Raw genomic sequence first — 22,821 nt, forward strand, 5'->3', positions numbered from 1 at the left:
GGAGGAATCGCCATCATCTACAGGAACACCATCAGCGTCACGACCATCGCCGAAGACACACTCTCCACCACGAGCACCTACACTTCCAGATCCAGACCGACCCCAAAACCACACTTAGAGGGACCCTCATCTACAGAGCCCCGGGCCCGCGCACACAATTCAGCGAAACCATCGCCGACTTAGTCAGCCCGCACGCACTAACCACCAGAATACATCCTCCTAGGGGACCTGAACGTCCACCTGGAGAACAAGACAACAACACCACCACCACCCTGCTCGACAACCTAGACAACCTCGGACTGAAGCAACTGGTGAACACCCCCACCCACTACGCCGGCCCCACGCTGGACCCCATCTTCTCCGCTAGCAGCCACGTCTCCTGCAGCTACTCCACCGGACTACACTGGACCGACCACAGCTGCATCCATTTCATCTACAAAAGGACCACATCCCACCACCGCACGCTACAGGTCTCCCGCAGATGCTGGAGCAAAGTCACCACAGACCAGCTAACCACATCAATGAGCCAGAACCCACCAGCCGACACCTCTGACACCAACGACGCAGCTCACAATCTCGCACAGTGGATCACCAACTGCACCGACAACCTTGCTCCACTGAAGAACCCCCCCAGGCAAGACCAGCAACAGGAAAACCACATGGTTCACCAATGCCCTCAAACACTCAAATCATGCCCCACTCTCGAAAAAAACCTGGCGCCAGGAACGGACGACAGAAAACATGACAGCCCTCAAGAACACCACCAGCTGATCCGCACCACCAAAAGGATATCGTTCAAAGAGCGGCCGGACCACAACACCCACAACAGCAAGGAATTCTTCAGCATCGTAAAAGAGCTCTCCAACCCCAGCGCCAGCAACAACGACATCACACCGTCGCAAGACCTCTGCAACTCCCTCGCCACGTTCCTCTACCGCAAGATCGCAGATATACACAACAGCTTTGACGCCCAGACTCCGCCTCGAATCACCTAACCAACGACCCTCACCACCACCCTAAGCGACTGGACCGCCATCAGCACAGAAGACACCACCCACGTCATGAACACCATCCACTCTGGCACTCCCACTGACCCATGCCCCCATCACATCTACAACAAAGCCGACATCATCATTGCACCCCACCTCTGGAACGTCATAAACTCATTCGCATCAGCCACCTTCCCAGAGAGCTGGAAACACGCAGAGATCAACGCCCTTCTGAAAAACCCACAGCTGACCCCAAAGACCTCAAGAACTTCCGCCCCATCTCTCTTCTTCCCTTCCCGGCTAAAGTCATCGAGGACCGTCAATAAACAGCTGACTGCACTCCTCGAGGTAAACAACTCGCTCGACCCATCCCAACCCGGATTTCGAGCCAACCACAGCACCGCGACAGCCCTCATCGCAGCCACCGACGACATCAGGACCCTGATGGACAGCGGGGAGACATCTGCCCTCATCCTCCTAGACCTCTCAGCCGCCTTTGATACCGTCTGCCACCGCACCCTAATAACCCGCCTCTACAACACTGGGGTCCAAGGAAAAGCACTGGACTGGATCACCTCGTTACTCTCCAACAGAACTCAGAGTCCGCCTCCCGCCGTTCCCCTCCACAGCCACCAAGATCTGCGGCGTACCCCAAGACTCCTCGCTCAGCCCAACCCTCTTTAATATCTACATGAGCCCCATCGCACGCAAACACAACCTCAACATCATCTCCTAGGCCGACGACACCCTGCTGATACTCTCCCTCACCAAAGACCCAACCACCGCCAAAACCAACCTCCAGGAAGGAGTGAAAGGTCGCGGAATGGATGAAGCTCAGTCGGCTGAAACTGAACTCGGACAAGATGGAGATCCTCATCCTCTGACAATCCCCATCCGCCTGGGACGCCTCCTGGTGACCCACAGCGCTGGGCACCGCACCGACACCCACGGACCACGCATGCTACCTGGGATTCATCCTGGACTGACGATGACCAAACAAGTCAACGCCATGTCATCCTCTTGCTCCGAAAGATCTTCCGGTGGATCCCCACAGAAACCAGAAAGACGGTCACCCAGGCCCTCGTCACCAACCGACTGGACTACGGGAACGCCCTTTACGCAGGAACCACAGCCAAACTTCAGAAACGACTTCAGCGCATACAGAACGCCTCTGCACGACTCATCCTCGACATCCCTCGCCACAGCCACATATCTGCCCACCTGAGAAACCTGCACTGGCTCCCCATCAGCAAGAGGATCCCGTTCAGGCTCCTCACCACGCACACAAAGCGCTCCACAACATGGGCCCGAATACCTCAACATCCGCCTCTCGTTCTACACTCCTACCCGCCAGATCCGCTCCGCCAGCCTCGCCCTCGCAACCGTCCCACGGATTCGCAGAACCACCACCGGAGGAAGTTCATTCTCTTACCTGGCCGCCAAGACATGGAATTCCCTACCCGCACACCTACGACTGACCCAGGACCATCTCACCTTCAGGAAACACCTCAAGACCTGGCTATTCGAGCAGTAGCGCCCCCCCCCCTCTCCCTTCAGCGCCTTGAGACCCTCGCGGGTGAGTAGCGCGCTCTATAAATGTAGTGATTGATTGATTCATGAGTTCCAGTGATGCATTTTTTGGACGGCTCTCCAGAACACAGCCTGAGAAACTTCTCTAGACCCTTTGGTACCAGAGGCTTAACCAGTGTACCAACATGAGACAGAACCCCGGTGGATTGAAACCTTCCGCAACCCATTGAGCATTACATGAGTAAGGTGCATTTTGGGTGACTAGCATCCCTGTGAGACTCACAGAAGTAGTTTGAGCACCCCAAGCCCCCTTTCATCAGAATAGACACTTGAGAATTCACACTTGGAATACGTTTTTATGTTTTATCAAAATCATATTCTAATGCACACAATATAAATAGTTGCTATAAAAATAAACAATATAGTGGCAATATTTGTCATTAAACAGAACAGAAAATACTGTACCATTATGATGGTAATTTGGGATCCATCTGCATTATTCCTTACCCCTACCTCAGCTAACTAAGCTGATGTTTGCACCAAACGGGCCTATTGTGAGTCTTTAGCTAGCCTTGCACACACACTCATACCTTTTTTAGGTCTCGCCTGGCGAAAGCAGCGCGTGCGCTGCTCGCCAGGTGAGGACCTTTTGGAATCGATTCAGACAAAGCTGAATGCACGCGCCTCCAAATGGAAAAAGATGGCTGCCCTCGCCATCCGCAAAGCTAAACTTGCACGCTTAGGGACAAAAAAATGCACGCGCATGTGGACAGCCAGATGCCATCTTTGTGCGCACGCATTTTTTTGTCTATGCATGTATGGTGGGTGCTTTCGCTTTCCCAGACAGGCTGAAGGGCCCGGCGGCAGTGCTGAGGAATCCGTCACGGCGTGCATAGCCACCGTTGGACCCCACGGATGCTGGCGCGAGACTTCCCACGAGCATTGCTTGTTAAACCTGCTGCTATTTCAGAGCCGGCTGATTTGTATGTGTATATTCTGAGTTCTGTAGTAAACTAACCAAACCATGAGCGGCGGTAAATTGCTTTAGAAACTGCTAACATTAATACCGTAAAAATGGTGCATGTTACACGAGCAACATTTATCTTGTGTGCACGTTAAATTTTGCAGGTCTAGCATAAGTCTTAAACTAAGTATCGTGTGCAGTGGCTTGCACTGTAGACGCAGCATGAGACTGGAATCAGAGATCGTGGAAGTTCCAGATTAGTATCATGAGAAGGGAAGGGCCATGGTTTCTTTAAGGAGTGTCTCTGTTATTCTTCGCGGAAGGGGGGCTCTAGATACTTGGCTTCTCTTCGTGGTACACCAGGCATCGAGCAGGTAGTTTTGTAGTTTTCGAAGTGCACCTGACCTGCCATCTCCTGTGGCCACGTAAAGATGTTGAACACAGGCTCATCTAGTAAAGCGGTGCCTGACGGATGGCATGCAGGCTGCAGCAGGCATGGCTGCCTCCAGAGGGCTAAGGTGCACTGAGTACCAGTAAGGTACAAGTGTCCGAAGTCTAACCTTGGCAGCACCCAGGAATGAACTGAGGTTTAGAAATCCTGCCCAAGGAGGGGGTAGAAGAGGAGTAGAACCACCCCCCACATCCCCTCCCACCACTTCCGCCGCTGAATCAAAAGTGGGGGAGAGGTATGAACCCGTATGATTTAGAAGATAAACATACTAAGCAAACTTTATTCAGAAAGAACAAATTTTACAAAACTGGTGGAACTAAGTGAGGCATGAACGTTTTGTGAGGGTGGATTTCCTCTAGTCTATTGTTTTCGTACTGATCACATAGGACCTTTTTGAGAAGCGCTAATATAATTTAACTCGTGCCCACTTTGTTCAACCGTAACCCTTAATACATGTGTGGAAGGGACAAGAAATGTTTTTTGCTCTGCGCACATTCGCTAATTATTTGCCCACTTTGGTATCTGGTGCAGATTGGTCGTAGGTTTGCTCGCTCAGCAGGGGTTCTGGGGGAGAGGGGTGCCCGTTTTAATGCCCTAGCTCAATGAGTAAGTGCAATGAGAGTAGTGTTCTGCCTCTGGGTGGAGTCTGTAAGGGGAATAGGTCTTGCAGTCTGCCGTGTGGAGCTGCTGTATGTTTGGGCTGTCCTGGTGGGGTGCATCGAAGCAGGGACTGGGGCTTTCTGACCCTCCACGTTACTCAGGGTTCACTTGGGGACTCACCAGACCCCATACTGTACGGACTGATGAACTATGGTCAACTATGTGGTTTAAGGGGCTGACTTATGGGTTCTCCGTCTGGGTGGTGGAGGGCAATGCCCCCACCATCCTAAGGGACCTCTGCCCACCATATTTGGAACCCCGGGGACAAATAAAACAAGAATTAAAAACGCTATAGGTCTTGCCTTTCATTAAGTTGAAGCCATTTGCTTTGCTATACAATACCATTGGCAAAGCAAATGGCTTTACCTTAATCAAAGGCAAGACCTATTGCATTTTCAATGCTTGTTAAACTGAAGCAGTAGGGAGAGCGCTGTCTCTGTACTCCATTGTCTGTATTGTCCCCAAGCAGGCAAATAGGCCTTTCAGAAAACTCAATGTTCCTTCTTTGTAACCTTCATCAAGGAAAGGTATTGTTAATGTTCTCATCATTATGATTCTCTGCCTGCAGTCCCTCGATTAAAGTTCCTCTACGTTTAACCATGTTTCATTATATACTCTGACTTGAATATTGAGTATTTTATAACCAGCAATCAATATGAAAACCCCTCCTGTGTTTCGCATACGTAAATTTCGTGAAACGCATACTGTTTACAAACAATAGGTGCGAAATCAAGGTAGTTATTCTGTGAAACCTTTTTTGACTATTTAAGAACTAGAAAATCAAAGTATCACGTTATGCTAAAACAAATTTTTCAACACTTTTTTGAGCAAGATGAATTATCACATTGCACGAAACGGATATTTTAATGACCTTGGTAATTGTTTATGTATAAATAAAAATGCTCACCTGAATAAATGGAAGTGTAGAATGGGGTGTACTTGAATGAAAAAATATATGAAGATTACACCATAGGCGCAAGCTGCCACTGAGAAATAGTATCGTTTAATTCTAGGTCTGGTCTAAGACTGCAAACATTAATGCTACTGCCCTCTCGTATTACATGTTTGTGCCTGGTCCTTTCATTTATTTTTGTTGTTGTTTGGGGAAGCTGCCATCATGGTAAGCTGCCATCATGGTAAGCTGCCATCATGGTAAGCTGCCATCATGGTATGTATGGTAAGCAGTTTTGAGTGTAAATTTTTTGTTTTGTTTGTTGGGACTGATGAATGCTGCGTGAAATGAGTAGCCTATTTTTAATTTTTCGGCAGTTCTTGTAGTGCAGAGGAGTTCTGTGTTGAACGAAGGTTGTAGACTGCGTAATGGAAGTCTGCAAAGTAATTGTCAACTTTTTGACTACTATGGAGAATATTACGTGGGCTATTCTGGTGTCATTGTAAGCAAGACCAGAAGTAAAACACAACTGGAAAACATTGCTACAGTGCCTTAAGGCACTGCTAATTTTGTTTTGCTTGTTTCTGTTGGTAATGGGGAAGAGAATGTTGGTGACTAGACAGAGCAAGCAGGCTTTTCCCTGAATCACAGATGCTGTGTGCGACTTCAGTGCTCGTATGGGCGGGAACCGTGCTCCTATTCAGTCTGCTTGAAGGCAGCATGGCCCATATTATTGAGTACCAAGTCTACTTACGGGAGTAGTTTAACCATGCTACAGCTCTTAAGAACATTTGGCAGTCAGACGGATGTTGCACAAGGTTCCAGAGAGCCCTGGTTGTTGGTCCCATTTCTCACAGTGGCAACCTGCCAGGTTTAGACATTTTGTTCCAGCTTGGTTAAAGATCGAATGCTTCGTGGTGTGGCTTTATAGGAAATGGGTTGTGATAGTCAGGAAAGGTCTTTTTAGAGTTCTGTACCAGTTTGCCCTCTGTGACTGACTGCCATGTCAGTTGCATGAAGGGTAATCTGGACTGGAGGAGTTCTTAATTGCTATAGCGGATTAATGTGGGCTGGTTTTTATATATCCTTTGACAAGTAGTGAATGCTGTACATTCAAATGTTTTGAGGAAACATTTTGTGAATGACATCAAGTCTGCTGATTTGCGATTGTTTTGGGTGGATACAACTGATTTGTAAGTGAACTTTGTGAATTTTATTCATATCTATATGTTGGTGAATTATATAACCCCGCTTTTTGACTTGGTCTTTTGCGTCTTATTACAACAAACATGCAAGCATTTGAAAATAATGTGAAGTGTTCTAAAACTCAGAAGCGTTTCCCAGTTGTCTTTGAATCTGAATATTGTAAGTTAATGTAGAAATTGGACATAACTCTCCTTGAGTGACTTCTTTGATAGGCTTACTTGTGTGTCGCTAGATCAGTGTAAAGATGGGAGAGCCAAGGATTACAGATGTTTTTCTTTGTTTTGTTTTTTAAGCATGAAATGGGCGCTATTGTATTGAGTTTTCCCCTACAACCTGTTTTAGGATCTCTGATTAAAGCCATTAATATGAAAGGAAAATTAATTCCAATACTCTAGAGATCAGTGTTGATAAGATCTTTGGAGATGGCATACTATATCGGTATCACACCTCCCTGATTATCACTGACAGTGTTTGTTCAATCAAACCAAAGGTATGTGATTTAATTACAGTGAAAACTAACAGAACGGGTCCATGAGACTTTGTTATAACTCTCTCTCGATGCGTAAAACATTTTTACTCCATTTATTCTCCAAAATAGGTATAGTTTATCATATACAAAAAAACGTAGTGCTCGAAGGTGCAGTGATGTGCAACATTTAGAATGATAACATATGTAGAAGTGAAATGTCTCAAAGTTCCATAAACCTACAGTTGGAAATGTATTTACTTATCACGATGCCTTTCTTCTCATTCACTCTTTCGTAAGGCTTGAAGACGTGGCTCTTCACTCAGTCGGCAGCATAACCTTCTCTGTTTCCATCTCGCATAGTCTGCTTTAGCGCCTTGATGCCCTTGGGCTAAGTTCGCGCTTTATAAGACCCAATTTCATTCATTCATCTTCAACTGGTTGAGTAACCGACAATCCCTTTAAAGTTGTTGACTTTTTGACTATACACATGCAGGTCTCTTAAGGACACAAACCTGCCGTCCAGAACACCTATCCGGGCATAATGTAGAGAGCAACTAATCTACGATGTGCATCAGACATATCTGTCCTAATGTAAGATTACTTAATAAGCGGAGATCTACCTCCAAGCAATGTTCGTTGATCCCAAACAGAGAATAGATAAGTCATATTATAGACTCTCAGGTCTTAGCACTTCTGCTTACATCCCATACCTAAAATGCCAGCCCGTGGTGGAGACAAATGCACAACTCTATAAACTCCTTAATATTGTGTTAAATCTTCAAGGGCTATGCAATGGTATCACTATTACCCGTGAACACTCAGTCTCTCCTAATCCTGTATCTCATAATGGTGGACAGTCCAGTGTGCCACTAGTCTTCTCCAATAATGAAAACTAAAGTGGTGAACCAGCCAGTGTTCTGCTATACTCATGCATTCATATAGTCCCCAACTAAAATATAACATTGAGGACCTCAAATTGTCGCCCTCACACCTTCCCCCTGTAGACAGTAGTTGTCCTTCACAAGCCCTACCCATAGTCACCATGCAACTTGGTATGTTTAGAGCTTCTGCATCAGAAAGCGAGGAAATCAAACTGGATGTGCAGGGAAAGGCATGCTCTTATTGCCTATGGTCCTCGTTGAACACAAGACCACAAACTGTGGCAGCCATCGTGGGTGAGACCAGATTTTATATCCCTTGCATGGCACTTCCATGGCATATGGGTATTTTGGAAGGAGGTAATCGGTGTGATTGAAATGAATGAAGGTTGTGGTATTGATATCAAGGGATGCGGAAGAGGGGATTCATAGAACATTTTGAAAGCTTTGAGACTATTGGTTTCCTTGCCTCTCCTAATGGCAAAACATTCAAGGTTGAGTCCTAAAGACATTTGGGCTCCCTTCCTTATGTGCATGATGAACAGATACACAAAAGTGGATAAAGTTAATGCGGACAGTGAGATTGAGTGTTTACCCCTCCTATGTAGAACTGCAACTCTGAGATGCAAGGGAGTAGGCAGCATATTGAAATACCCCTCACTTTGATCCATACCTTGAATGCCATTGGGTGAGCAAAATGAGTAAGCCCTACCCACTCTAGATGAGGTATCTTAACACCTTCGTTCATCTTTAAGCCTATCATGTATCCATCCAGTTACCCATCTTTTCATAATTTCATCCATCCTTTCACCATACCATCCATACACCCTTCCATCATTAGTCTTCCATCCATCTCTCAATTCATGCATGCTTCCATTTATACATCCTTTTTCCCATCCGTCCATTCCTGTTCATCCAACAACCAATTTACCCTCCTTCAATCCAACCGGCCATCCTTCCGCACCGCAATCCAGGCGACCATTCATCCAGACTTTCCTCATTCCAGCCACTTTTTCACTCCAATATTATTTTATCCTTACAGCCATTAGTCCTTTGGACCCTGCATCCATCCTTTCATCTTGTTTACCATTACTTCTGGTCAGTTTTTCCTTATTTTCATATGCCCTTCATTTCACTTTTTTTTTCTTTTTGTCCCGCCCTTTACCTTTCCCTCTTTATTTCTTTATTAACTTTCTCTAATTTTTAAGTGCTTTTGTCTGCTAAGCTGCAGAAAGGCTCATAAGGAACTAAGTGTCAGCACCACTCCACTTAGGATGCAAAAGCAGGCGGGATGGGGAGAGGGGGGTTCACTACGCCACTGATGTAAGGTAAAGATGTGGTGTGGGGAGAGTTGTTACTTCACAGTTTTAGGAAATGTGCAGAACTGCCATATCAATTATTGTGAAAGATGACTGATTTTCAAGGATCAATATAGTTGCTAAAAACATATTGGGTGGTGTAGTAGGCCTCTAAATGTGGGAGCATGTCCTGAAAGTCACTCCCTACCACAAGCAGTTGTTAAATATCAAGGGCCTGAAAATTCAATGTTTCTGCAGAGATTTGGATGGTACACCGATTAACTGTCTACAATCTGGTGATTGAGCGCCAATGCAACTTCGTCAATGTCTGTATGTTTGCCCCATTCCATCCTTTGTAATACTGTCTCCAAAATGTTTTTGAAGTGGCCACTAGCCAGAATTATCATTTTATGATAAAAAGTAAATAAAATATACTTTTCTTTTGGTTTTCTCATTTTGTCGAGTCTTACACAAATACTCACATAATGTTTCAACTAAATAGGTAATGTTTTGTTGTTTAGCTTAAGGATTTTTGTTATGTAGCAGTATAAAGTCGATGCGAAAATGTCCTAGCCTCCCATAAGTGGTATTGCTGGTGGTTCATGGTAGTAGTCTATTCAGAGACCTCTTTCCCTGTGTTGGAGGAAGTGGTGTGAGATGGACCTTAGGGACTCATTACTCTGCATCCCATCGACCCTCCCAGACAGTCGAGTGAGAGCCTGATATGGTCAGGTGGAGGAAGCAAATGAGTTGCTCTTTTTAGATCTCATCTGAAACGTCATGTGGTTATACTTGAATGACATTTTCTTTAACTTACTGCGGGTTTTGATCCCGCCCACTGCTTACCATTGGTTGACTTAGTCTTAACTCATTTACTTGCGCCTGGTTTGTCAGTGCATGCTTACTTAATTTTCTCTTATTGTATTTGATTCTCCCGTGTAACCTGGCTAAAGTGATTGTGTCCTTCCACCACTCATGTTTTGGGAGCTACTTTCTTAATTTTGTCGATGCACTCCATGGGAGCGCGTGTGCTTGCAAACTGTCTCCCTGTGCTATCATCGTTACCCCCCCCCACCGTGCGGAGTTGCTGCTTACCCCCTCCACTGCCTATATTGTAGCTTGTCCCCACCCCCTGTTCGAGGACTTGCTTACCCCCTTCTACAGCTCTGCACAGCATAGAACACGGTACAGTCTGCATAGACATTCGATATCCATACTGACCTCGCCCACACCGCTGGATTGGGAAGAGTCGGTTTACCACAAACTATTGCAGGTAACATCAGGATACAACATTTTAAACAACAAAATGCCAGCAGCCAAACTTGGGACCTCCCCGACACCTAGCATTGCATAGGGCAATGCTATTACTGCACAAACAGTATTTTTTGAACCTGCCCTTCATCTGGCTTTATATTGAGAATTGGAGTTCAACCAATTGGAATTGTCAAACATAATAGTTCAATTGTACAATCTAGAGGTTTGACTGATTTGTACAAACAGGCTGACTTGTGGGTAGGGGCCGACTGATAGATAAAGATAGGTTTTGATGGATAAAATCGGAGTTCTGTTCGTAGGTTTCCCAGTAGTCTATAACTGAGCTTCTACAAATATTTTTCACTGGACTCATTTTATATATATTCCAGAATTAAAAGCACTTGGAAGTGGTCTGAAGATCAAGTTTAATCCCTCTAGGGACACATTTGAGCACATGTATGGTGTTATTGTTTTGGAAACTTGCTGGACACATGTTCTATTTAGTTTTACCTTTAAAATGCGCCTGAGCTCTGATTGCACCAAAGGACCAAGGAGTGCTGAATATTCATATTTTGGCAATTTCTACTCCCTGTGGTTATTCCCCTGGACTGTCAGCCCTCGTGGCTGCTAAAATTTTTAAAATCTCTACATTGTGCAAAAAATTATGCTCACATATCTCATTCTTCAACACACTAGGCCATTGGTTTTTAACCTGTGATCTGCAGCACCCTAGCGGGGTCCGAGAAGCCTACTCCCAGGGTCTGCGACTGTTTAGAAAATGAAATCGGATAAATGCAGTGTATTAACATAAAGAAGCTACATTGAAAAGTGAATGTTAAAACGTTCTGTAAATGTGAAGACATTTTAAAATGGAGTTTCAAAATTAAGTTGGTATCGGCTTGATTCATTGGTGCAATGTGATTACAACAAATAGAATAAAGTATACTACATTAACTTTAACTCTCCTTTCTCAGTGGACTGCATATAACCTTGCATATTATAGAATTAATAGCATGTGAAATCATAGCAGTCATAATAAGACTTGTGACATTGAGAATGATATAAATTCTCAGAACAGAGTGCATGGTCGAGATATAGTTAATGCAATGTGGCGACTGATGGAAGAGGAATGTATAGTAAATTGAAGGTGTACGTAAATCATAAATGTTACTGTAACAAGTGGTGCTTAAATTAGAAATTTGTTAACTAATTTTATAATTTACTGTTTGTATAGTTTAAGTTGGGTTTGTATATAAAGACTATAAATAGCTTAGAATAGAGAACTTAGCTTTAACCTTTGGTTATGTTCATTAAATGTATATATTTCCCCACTCGGTGTGTTGCAGTGGGTCAGTCCATTTCAGCCATTCGCTTTCTTCTCTGTTGGTTACCTCTTTTGGTCGAGTTTACTAGATAGTGCAGCTGTCTGGTTGCGAAATACTTATTGTGGTCCTACCAAGGACATAAAGGGCTTGCAGCCTGCCCATTGCTTATTGCTTATTATTGTATGGCTTTACTGCCCCCTCATCTACCTGCTGTGTATTCAATAGTTTGTCTTGCCCATGTTGTGTCTATTCCTCCGATGGAGTATATCCAGTTTACTTGTGTCCTTCCATTGTTCACTTTTAGGAAGCTATTTATTCCATTGTCTGATGCAAGCTCAGCTCGGACAAGACCCAAGTACTCATCCTGTGACTCACCTCCTCAGCCTGGGACGACTCCTGGTGGCCCTCTGTGCTAGGAACGTCTCTCACCCCAACGGGCCACGCTCATAACCGTGGCATCATACTGGACTCCTCGCTCTTAATGAACCGCCATATCAATGCATTATCCTCCTCCTGATTCCACATGCTCTGCCTGCTTCGAAAGACATTCATGGATCCCCACAGAATCCAGAAAGATGGTCACCCACACACTCCTCACCAGCAGACTTGACTACGGCAACGCACTTTGCGCCAGCGTCACCCACAAACAGCTTAGGAAACTACAGAATGTCCAAAACCTCGTACCCAGACTGGTCCTCGACATCCCCCCGCTGCAGCCACATAACACATCTCTGACCACTCCATTGGCTTCCAATCAACAAGAGGATCACCTTCAAGCTCCTCAAGGATGCCTATAAAGCTCTCCACAACGCAGGACTAGAATATATGAATTACTGCCTTGCATTCCACACACCCGCCAGACAACTCTGCTACGAAACTCGCCCTGGCCTCCGTCCCAAGGATCCACAAGCCCAGAAGCGATGGAAGATCCTTCTCCTACTTCGCTGCCAAGACCTGGAATACCCTGCCCCTCCACCTCAGGCAATCTGTGTAGCTGACCCAATTCAGGAAGGACCTCCAGACCTGGCTCTTTGACGGAACCTCCACTTCCAGGCAGATCAGTGGCCACCCCCCAAATCCCCTGCCCCCCTCCCCACCCCCCGACGCCTTGAGACCCGCAGGGGTGGATAGCCACAGCTATACAAACCACTGATTGCACTCCATGAGAGTGCATGCTTTTTCCAGCTATCCCCTAGTGTGCTGCTTTTACATGCACTGTATTGCTCTCTTGCCTGTGTGCTTCTCACTCTCCTCCTTCTGTGATACTCTTCCTTGTGTGCTTCACCACCTCCCCCTGGTCCACATTGCGCTCTTGCACCAGTTTGCTGTTCTACTCTGTTACTCACACTCTTCCGAGTGCTTTTCCTGCCACCCCACCTGTGACCTGTGATTCCCTCCACCTGCACCCAATGTGTATTCTGTTCCCTGCTGCCTGTGTTGCTTTCACCACCCCACCCGTGTTGCGTCCCACCCGATTTATAAAACAAGTATTTGCAATGCAACATCTCACATTTGCACAAGTTTGAGCTACTGGCATTGTAAATGACAATGCCTTTTATTTATATTTTGGTTTTTGAAACCTAAATAAAATCCTTTGTCATTTACAATGCCAATAGCTTAAATTTGCGCAAATGTTTGTTTAAAATCTTTTTATTGCAGTTTTACATACTACTGTCCTATGCAAAGGAAAAGTGACACATATTTGTACTCAACAGTGTCAACAGAAGATATCCGGGTGTTGAGCTGAAGATTCAATGAACACATAATGAAAAACAAAAACTGTCAAGTTATAGGATCTCTGCCCCTACAGCGCCCACTAGGATGAGGCAGTGACCAACCACCAGCTTGCTGCTAAGAGCTCTTGTCTGTCACCCCGGAGTTTCCTCCTTAGTCTCATCTCGAGAGTCTCTTCCTCTGGAATTACCCCCATCTGGGCCCCTGGGGTGTCCATATGCTTCCACGCCCACCCCAACCAGGATACAAAGATCCCCTCCCCGCAAAGCTCCTGACATATCTAGTTTCTGGACAGCTGTTGTCAACCTTTCCTCTATCTTTATCCAGTTCTCAATTCAAGTGCACCCCCCGCCTCAGGCAAGCAACAAATGTAAAAGGGGCACAATGGGGAATGCAATGCTCTGCGATCAGTTGCAGGGTCCGATCTAATATAAAGCAACATGTATTCATTTAAGCTTTTTTATAAAGCGCGTCACTTACCCAAGGTGCCAGAGCGCTTTACGAACCACATTCTCCAGTGGGCCGATTCCACGTGCACTGCTGTTGATATATATGGAACTGAAGCAGAAGGGGTTAAAGTAATGTCTGCAAGAAAATATCGCTGTACCAACAAGCCCTCTGTTCCAGCAGGTGCACAGACTGGGAAAGATGTAGCGAGTACAATGTGTTAGCTTTCATCCCGGCCTCACCACAGCAAACCGTGAGTATCACGGCAAATAACGTTGCCCTCCATTCCCTTGAAATGAAAATAAAATAAGTAACCAGCTTCAGTTACAGATTTTCGCATGCTGGTTTAGGTTTTACCTGATGTTCTTTGTACAGCACCTTCATCCCGAGACAGCCTGTTACCAAAAAGAGAAGAAAACAAGCTGTCGCCATTGCGCAAAGGCAGCCGCTTTTTTATATTTGCATTGCGCTTTCACTTTAACAATAGCTACCGCCCCACAGCACTCGCAGGGTTGGCTGGCAGCTATTGTTAAAGTGAAAGCGCAATGCAAAAATAAACGCGCGCCCTCCATTGCCAAAGCCGACTGGAAAAAAAAAATTGTTTACCGACTAATGAAGGAGACTGTGCAACGCCACAAGTAAAAGATCCAGTCCTGGTGGGCGATCACAAAAGGAGACAGGGCAGTAACAAGGCGGGACTAAGAAGCCTCATATTAAATCGGAAGCCAACGTTTACCAAAGACCATGCCACCAGCCAATGAAAAATATGGGTGGAAAACTGGGCTAGGCTTCCACATCACTTCAACATCATTACCTACTACAGCATGCCTCGCAGAGCATGCAGCGCATGCGCTGCTACGCTAGGCACAACCTAAAAAACGCTGTATCATGTTTTTTTTTCCCAGTACAAATATGATCAGCAAATAAAAAGGAAAGTTGCACTCTTGATTTTGAAGGGCTGCCCTTGCATGATGGCGTATACAGACTGAAAGGTAAAATATGTAGCCATATTGTATAACACTAGGAATGCTGTACAGCATTGGCAAAGCCAGTAGGTCTCAAAAGCGAGACCTAGTAGCTTTTACAATGCTTGTTAAGAAGTGATATAACCATTGATGAGCAACCTGTGCCATATCATTCATTCTGCTCTTTCCTACCTATTTGGTTATCTCGCGACCTGTCTTGATCAGTCATTTAAATCTATCTTTAAAACAGTCATTCTTTTTCACACTATGTTGATCTCTGTTGCTGTAGTCCCTTCCTCATGCTTCAGGTAGTGGTGCTAGCATTGTTAAGAGTCACCTATCTGTACTAAGTATTTACTGTATTTAGATGCCCCCTTTGTAACACTGCATGCAGAGGCTGCTTTGAAATGTACGTACCTATATGCTTCAGGGAATTTTCAGGGACACATTTTTTGACTTTTAAGAACACGATTTCACAGTTGCTCCAAAATTCTGGCATGGATACCCACCAAGAGGACCTTGTGCCTTAGGTCAGGTTCGGTCATCGGCCCACTGGCATTTGTTTGCTCAGACTCTTTCGGTCCTTGACCCAATGCCTTTTCCTTTTGTAAATACTCCACTCTGGTTGGTGAGGGGTTTTGTAATGCATAAACAGACAATTCTGTGGAAGACTACTTTCAAAAGGATCTTTTCATTTCTCCATTTTAAGCAAATGGGTGGCTTTGTTGTGGCTTGAGTTGTAGCACACTGCAACGTGTTAAGCTGGTGGCTTATGCTAAAGATCGTACTTTATGGACATTGCTTTGATGTTAAAATGGTTTCAGATGATGTCAGTCCTCCTTCAGCAGTGAACGCTGCTTAGGGGAGGCCTATATTACTAATCCCTGTGGTGTTGATCACAGAGGAACTAGGTTACGAATGTTTCTAGATCTGGTTTCAGTGTTATCTGAGCGTGGAGTCAGGACTGTTACGGAGTAGCCTTTGGATCCTGCTGCAGGCTGGTTTTTACTTCTGTGTGAGACACAAGTGCAGAGGCCATGGGTGACAATTACATTCTCACCAGGGTTGGGCTGCAAGATGGGCTATAGATGGTTTGGGGAAAATATTTTAGGGGCACTTTGACTTTGTGGAGTTGAAATCCGTGCAGAAAATGTATGTCCAGCTCAGTATGGTGCCCGAGGTAGTTGATAAGGCACTTTATAGATGTGGGGTGTGAGTTTCAAATTTGAGGTAGGAAGTAGAGGAGTCAGATTGGATTATTAGAAAATGGGCTCAGTTGTTGTAGCGGTAGTGTAGGAGAGTAGGGTCTGCTTCCTATGGTCACTCCCACTTTTTGCTTTTGCTTTACTGGTTTTCGACGTAGATGTGGCTGTGGGCCTGCTAATCTGACCCAGGAGACTTTAAATTAATCCTGGAATCGACTTGAGACGAAACTCTGGAACCTTCGACATTCACCTGAGCTGAAAACTGAAGAATCTCCCTTGTGGCCAAGGAGTGACCACCCTGGGCAACCAGGCACCATCCAGCAACTCAACTGCTTGCTTTGTCCCCGTTCCCGCCGGAACCCGAGCACAGAGCCTGACAAGACCTCGACTCCCGGACCTCTCTGACCCCACTGCACGACTCCAGCACAGCTGAGACCCGTGGAAGGCGTTTGAACCCGTGGAACTAGGCAACTTGGAAAGTCTTCAACTTGCTAACAGCGCAGCTCCTGAGGCATCCTCAAAGCTGTGCCCTGGGGACTGAGACACCGAGCTCCACCTGCACTGAAGACCAGCCCTCCACACTCCACGAGATCTGCGTGGGGCCCTTCTGCTTGTGTTCTGCTCGACGCGTTGTCCCGGTTGCTGGCCAGTTGGCTAGTAGCCCTGTGACGACGATCCTTTTGAAAATCCATCGCTGGTCTGGTTGCTCCAGACTGGCCCTTGTTTCCCTGAAGAGGTGAAGTACCTCAGACCCTCCTGGTCAGCACCAGAAGCCTTTTGTGTATCCTGCGTGGGTTGCGTTTGCTTAGGCTTGTTGGCTCCGATCTTGAAGTCGACCCCTCCATCTGCAGGAACCTTCGTGGGACAGCTCCTCTCCAGCACCTGGTTGTCCTCGACACCTCATGTTCCGCGTGGCTGCAAAGACCAGCATCACAAAAGCACCTGATTGCTCCTCGACGACGTCTGGTTCCTTCCTGGTTCCACCCGGTCACTGGCTAGTGACCTAGACTCTGTCCCCTCTGCTTTCAGGTCTTCAACTCCGATCCACCTGGACATCTTCCTCCTGGTCGCCTGCAGCATCTTCTTCCAAGGCTCCATAGGAATCAACGAAAAAACCCAACACACGTTGATACCTATGCACCCGCAGCCCGTGGGTGAGGTAACGCGAGTACTTTGGTGCTCCTGTAGGGATTGACTATCCTAGTGTCTAGTTTTGTTAGTTGTATCTTCCTATTTAGACCGGAAGTGTCCTAAATCTTCGTTACTTACCTTTTTAAGTTCCTATTGACTTTCTATTGACTCTCGCGTGAGTGTACTGACACTGCACGCGCTGCCTGTGGGCCTCCTACTCCTAACCTAAGGTTCAGATAGCGTAGCCCCAGCGATTCTCTAGGCCCTAGGCCTTTCCTTTTCCCGAGTCTTGGTTCTTATACCACTTACTTAGTATATTGTTTTACGCGCACCTAGGGCCTAACTGTAAATTGTGCTATTTAAAGTGTTTCTAAGAGTAACTTGTTCTGTGCTTATGCCTCTGATCTCATAGAGTTCAGAGGAGTGTGTTAGTGAATAAATACATATATATTTTATATATATATCCTGTGTGGTGTCCTTTCATTTGGTATTCAAGAGGTTACATATGGTAAAACAGCTGCTCAAGAGTCTTTTAGCCTAAGACTGTTCTGTCCACGCTACCTCTAGGATAGCTGGTCTATAAGGTTGACTTTACAACCATCACCATAAGGGTTGTTTGGACTGGTGCAAGGTGCTCACTAGAATAGTGAACATCATATACCAGGCCAACTTCTCACAGGTAGAACCATGAGAAAGGCAATTGTAGGACCGAAGATGTTCGGTGGGAATTGAAAAATAAGAGATAGTGTTGAAAAGCAGTGCCTTTGTGGAAGCTTGAACATACTTTTACGATCATAAGAATGTATGACCAAAATATTATATCATGTAGCATTAATGTTTTCGTTGGTATTGAGGGTACTTGCGCAGTGGTTGTTGGTAATGAGGTTATTCTTTTAGTTGTAATATAGAGCCTAAGTTGTTGGATTTGGGCATGCAAGTGAGAAATTATGGAGTAGTGCACACATTTTAAATGAAACAATTGTATTTTGCCACTGAAGTTGTGTTTTCTCACCAATTCTTGTACTGTCAAAACGTTTAATTGGAAAGTAGGAATTCTCTCAGTAATTGAGGTAGAGGGCATTTTGCTCTATCTTTGACTAATCCAAAAAAAAGGTATACTGGTACAGATTTCAAGTTTACCTTTTTCAGATTTGGGGTTGCCTTTTAAACAGCAGTCCTGCATGTGGGCATGGTGGTTTGTGCCTAGTACAGACTTGCCATGAGACAAGCCTTCAACAGGGGCTCTGAAGCGTTTGAAACGAAATGCAGTTACATTGGGTATATTGTCAAGGATTTTGAATAAAGGGATAATCTGCAACTGCAGTCTACAGAAAACCACATTACAATGAATATAACCATTTGGATCTATTAAATTGGTGTAGTCGACATTTGAGGTCTTGAAGAGGTACATTTGAAGGTTTGGGCTTGATGGAGTTCATTCTGACTCTATTAATGTGTTTCTCAGTTAGCACACAATCCCACCTCCTGATGCTATCGGGTGAAGGTTGCCACTTTGTACAGAGTTGCTTACTAACCCCATCTGAGGGAGGGGTCATTCTAAAGTGTATAATTGCCAAATATGGCTTCCTGTCACCCCAACCAATATAACTATGTAAATCCCAGATTAGAAGATTACTGCGAGAACAACTAAATGACCTTATGGATATGAAAGTTAAGAGGGCGATCTGTTCTCAGACTTGAAGGGAATTGGTTAATTTCACAGTTCAGCATAAAGTCAGAGGGCTCTTACAGGTTCCCTAACCTGTATAAATGTTGTTATATTCGCTACTTAACTTTCCATGATCAGATATTGGTCTGCAGGCACATTGTGCAAGAAGTTATTGATTAAGGAATTGGAGTCTTAATTTAAGAACAATACATTAACAGCCCAGCCTTACATTTAATGTCTCTGACTTCCTGCAGCAAATGAGCCAAAAGAGGGTGAGGCGTGATCCAGTCTTTTGTCAGCAGGTGCCTGTCGCTGCATTTTGAACCTTTATTTGCATCCATGCATGCTTCTCGCTCCTGCACATGGTTGACTATTTATTTTTCTCCTCTCTGTTGATCTTTATACTGGTAAACCTTGTTATAGGAACAATGGATTTGCTGGATGCTAGATCTAAGTATTGCTCTCTGCACTACCATTGCCTTAAATCTCCTTGCTGCTAACAATTGATCACAAATAAATACATTCTCGCAAGTGGGGATGCCTGCTGGAGTCAGACAGATGCTAAGAAGAATTCATATCATCTTAGAACCCCTCCTCCCCTTCCATCCCTGCCTTCTAACCACCTGTTCTTCCCACCCCCATATCAATGCCATCTCTTTTAATTTTTTATCTCTGCATTACTTTTCATGCCAATTGCGTTTCCTGCCTTAACTCACTGGGCCAGCATTGAGAGCAAACATGAGGTCACAATCCTAGGAGGACTCAATGAATTTGTAGTGAAGTTTTACGGACCACAAGGAAGTAAGTGTACCATATATCGAAAGTGTTTTTCTGCTAATTTGTTTGCCAGAAAAGTTTTATAATGCTTTTGTGACTCTGGTTCCAAGCAGTCACTTATTAGAATACAATATGTAATGACTGCTCAGTATAAGTACTCTGCTCATTTCACTATACAACCTTAATATGTAGACCTCTAAGCTTTATAGCTTTATCAGTGCCTGTCTAGTGCCGTTGTTCCATTTTACCAGTGCCAGGTTTTCTTAAATACTGAAATTATTATTTGTGTTTTAACCATTTTTGATTGGAGATTAATCTAATTCCTGGCTTAATCTATCTTTATGGGAATCCTAGTTTACTGAGAAATTGATTGTTCGTGTAAGCATCTTGCTTCAGGAGTGGATGTCTTTTTGTATATTACACTGACGAAGACTGCTTCATAAACTGGTTATCCATTTAATTGCATCCTACAAAGAAGTCTGGGAATCACTGTCACTAATTGACAGCTTACTTTTCTTTTTCCTTAAGCACCGTATGAAGGGGGCGTGTGGAAAGTACGAGTGGACCTTCCTGATAAATACCCTTTTAAATCTCCATCAATAGGTAAGTGATCTACTAACGTCTGTTATGCTAATGTGCTGAGAAGTGTAGAGCACAAGACTACCTAATTTTTGGGTCTGAAACAGCGCACTGATTGTTGCTTGCTTCATTTCTTTAATGCAACTTTTTCTTTTGATATGGTCATGCTTGTGAAAAACAGATCAAGTGTTGTTGGTTTTGGATTACAGACACTGTTTCTGATCAACACAATTGCGGCATTTTAGCTTTTGTTTCAAGAGTGTCTGCAGAGCCTGTTGAAGCTAGTGCTTTTTCATTTCTTACTCTGGAGCCAAATAGATTAAATAAACTAAAGGTATTTCGCTTCTATGGTGAATGTGCTTGTGTATTTGACTGGTTGAGCGAAGTGATGGTACATATACTAATGTTTAAAGTTGAATATGCCATTAGTCAGGCAGGAGTGAGGGTAGGGAATGACCATCTGAGCATCAAGAAATCGCCCAAGCTTATTCTTTCTACAGATGTCTTTCTGGGGCATGCCCCTCCTCCCCATCCCCAAGATCTATAACAAGTGGCACATAATCATAAGACTGTTCACACTGCATAGAATACTAACCTTTGATTTCCTAATGAATCACCCTTCACTTTGCTTGATATCAAGACTAGTAGCAAAACAACACCTTGTTTCTTGGGTAATGTTATGCGCTATCAATAATTTTCAGATTAAAAACATTTAACATATGGTGACAAATGGACTGGTGTTGGGACCTTCGTTGCGTGATGCCTATCTACAAGTGTATTTTGGACTATTCTCCCGATTAAGAATTTAGGAGGACGTTCTTGAATTCACGGTCTACAGAATGGGATAGTAAAGCAGGTTCTTTTTACTACATGACCTGGCTGGGTGTAATGACTAAGTTAACCAAAAATAACTAAAGGTTTGCATACCACAATCTTCATTTAAGCTATTGGACATTCTACAGTTTACAGAACATAAGAAGAGTTGGAGACGTGGCATGATTAATTTTGAATTTGGGCATATTGTCTTCTATGGATAGAGATGAAATCTTTCTTCTTAGTGTTGTAGCTTGAACATCATGTTGAAGATCACTAGATACTTGCCGGTTATCGTCCCGCTTCAGTTTTGGCAAACCTACATCTCTGACCCTTATGTCTAATGCAACAATGTCCTGTAGTATGTTATGCAATTTGCCTGCTACTTTCAAGGTCTGACTTGGCAAGCTGCTAGTACTTTCAACTACATGACCGCTTTCTTCGTAAACGTAATGTTTAAGTGCAGGAAGCAACACTGATTATTATGCATATACATATCTTGAAAGTTTGGACCCAGTGCAGTGACATAGCTTATACCAAAAACATATTGCACCAAAAGATACATCTTCTTAAAACTCCCATGTTTGATGCAATCATGAGTGTCATCCAAACATTTTGGTGTTTCAAGTTGGTTTCAGATTGGTAGATAGTCTGAAATCAGTCATCCTGTTGCCTAAATAGTCTTACTTTATTGAAAAATGTAAAGGTTGAATGTTTGAAAAGAGTTGCAAACTGAAACCTGCAAGAAGACTGCTGCATGGCTCTGGGACAATATTTTTAGTAGTCCCATTCATTGCTCTAATATTCTCTAAATAGCATGGCAATATAATTGGAAACCTGGTCTTGCATCTCCGTTTCTTTAAATACCCCTTTACCTTCTTGCAGGCAAGGACCACCTCTCGATACCCAGATGAATCTGTAAAGTAATGCCTGAATTTTAGGTGCTTTAACCTCACTAATGTAATATGTAATACACTCAGTTATACTGAGAGAACATCATCTTCAGTATGTTTGCTCTACCAAAGTAAGTGAGATGGGTCCATCAATTTAATAGCACCTCAGATTGTTTTATTAGTGTTCGAGACATGTGAGCTGTAGATGAACATGCTTTGCTTACTCCTGCCATCTAGTGTTGGGTCCGGATGTTTGCAAGTTGTTTTTCTTTGAAGAAGTATTTTCCAGTCATGAGGTAAGGTGACTCCTCCTGTCAGTGATAGTCCGTATGGGCATCTAATCCATTGTTAGATTGTTTTCTTTCTGCCATCGGGTTCGGACGTGTAGTGCTGCGCTCCTGTTCGAAACTGTCCTTCGTGTCTACTCTGTGCGTAATCCACTGTACCCTCAACGGAATAGTTATCGTATTCGTTCCCTTATTCTCCACGTATCTAATTGGGAAACTCCATCTTTGGTCAAACATTGTGGGTGGCCTTCGGGCCTAGCTGCGCCGGTCCAGCCTTCTGTCGATGGAATGGACTCGTTTCAATTTTGGCCTCGGTGTCACCCCAAGTACCCTCACACCGACCTACATAAAGTCTGTAACTTGTGCCTCTCACTGGAGCACAAGGAAGAAGATTGTGAGGCTTGT

General features: G+C 44.5%; 1 protein-coding gene across 1 annotated transcript in view; it reads left to right on the forward strand.

The window, feature by feature from the left end:
* Positions 1–22,821, forward strand: part of UBE2H (ubiquitin conjugating enzyme E2 H) — a 348,824-nt gene that overhangs the window by 140,830 nt on the left and 185,173 nt on the right. The window contains exons 2-3 of the mRNA XM_078677606.1: positions 19,792–19,868; positions 20,373–20,447. Coding sequence (XP_078533732.1) covers positions 19,792–19,868; positions 20,373–20,447 — 152 coding nt within the window. The remainder of the gene's footprint in view (positions 1–19,791; positions 19,869–20,372; positions 20,448–22,821) is intronic.

The sequence above is a fragment of the Lissotriton helveticus genome, chromosome 1_1 (assembly GCF_964261635.1).
Source record: "Lissotriton helveticus chromosome 1_1, aLisHel1.1, whole genome shotgun sequence".
In the NCBI taxonomy this organism is placed as follows: domain Eukaryota; kingdom Metazoa; phylum Chordata; class Amphibia; order Caudata; family Salamandridae; genus Lissotriton; species Lissotriton helveticus.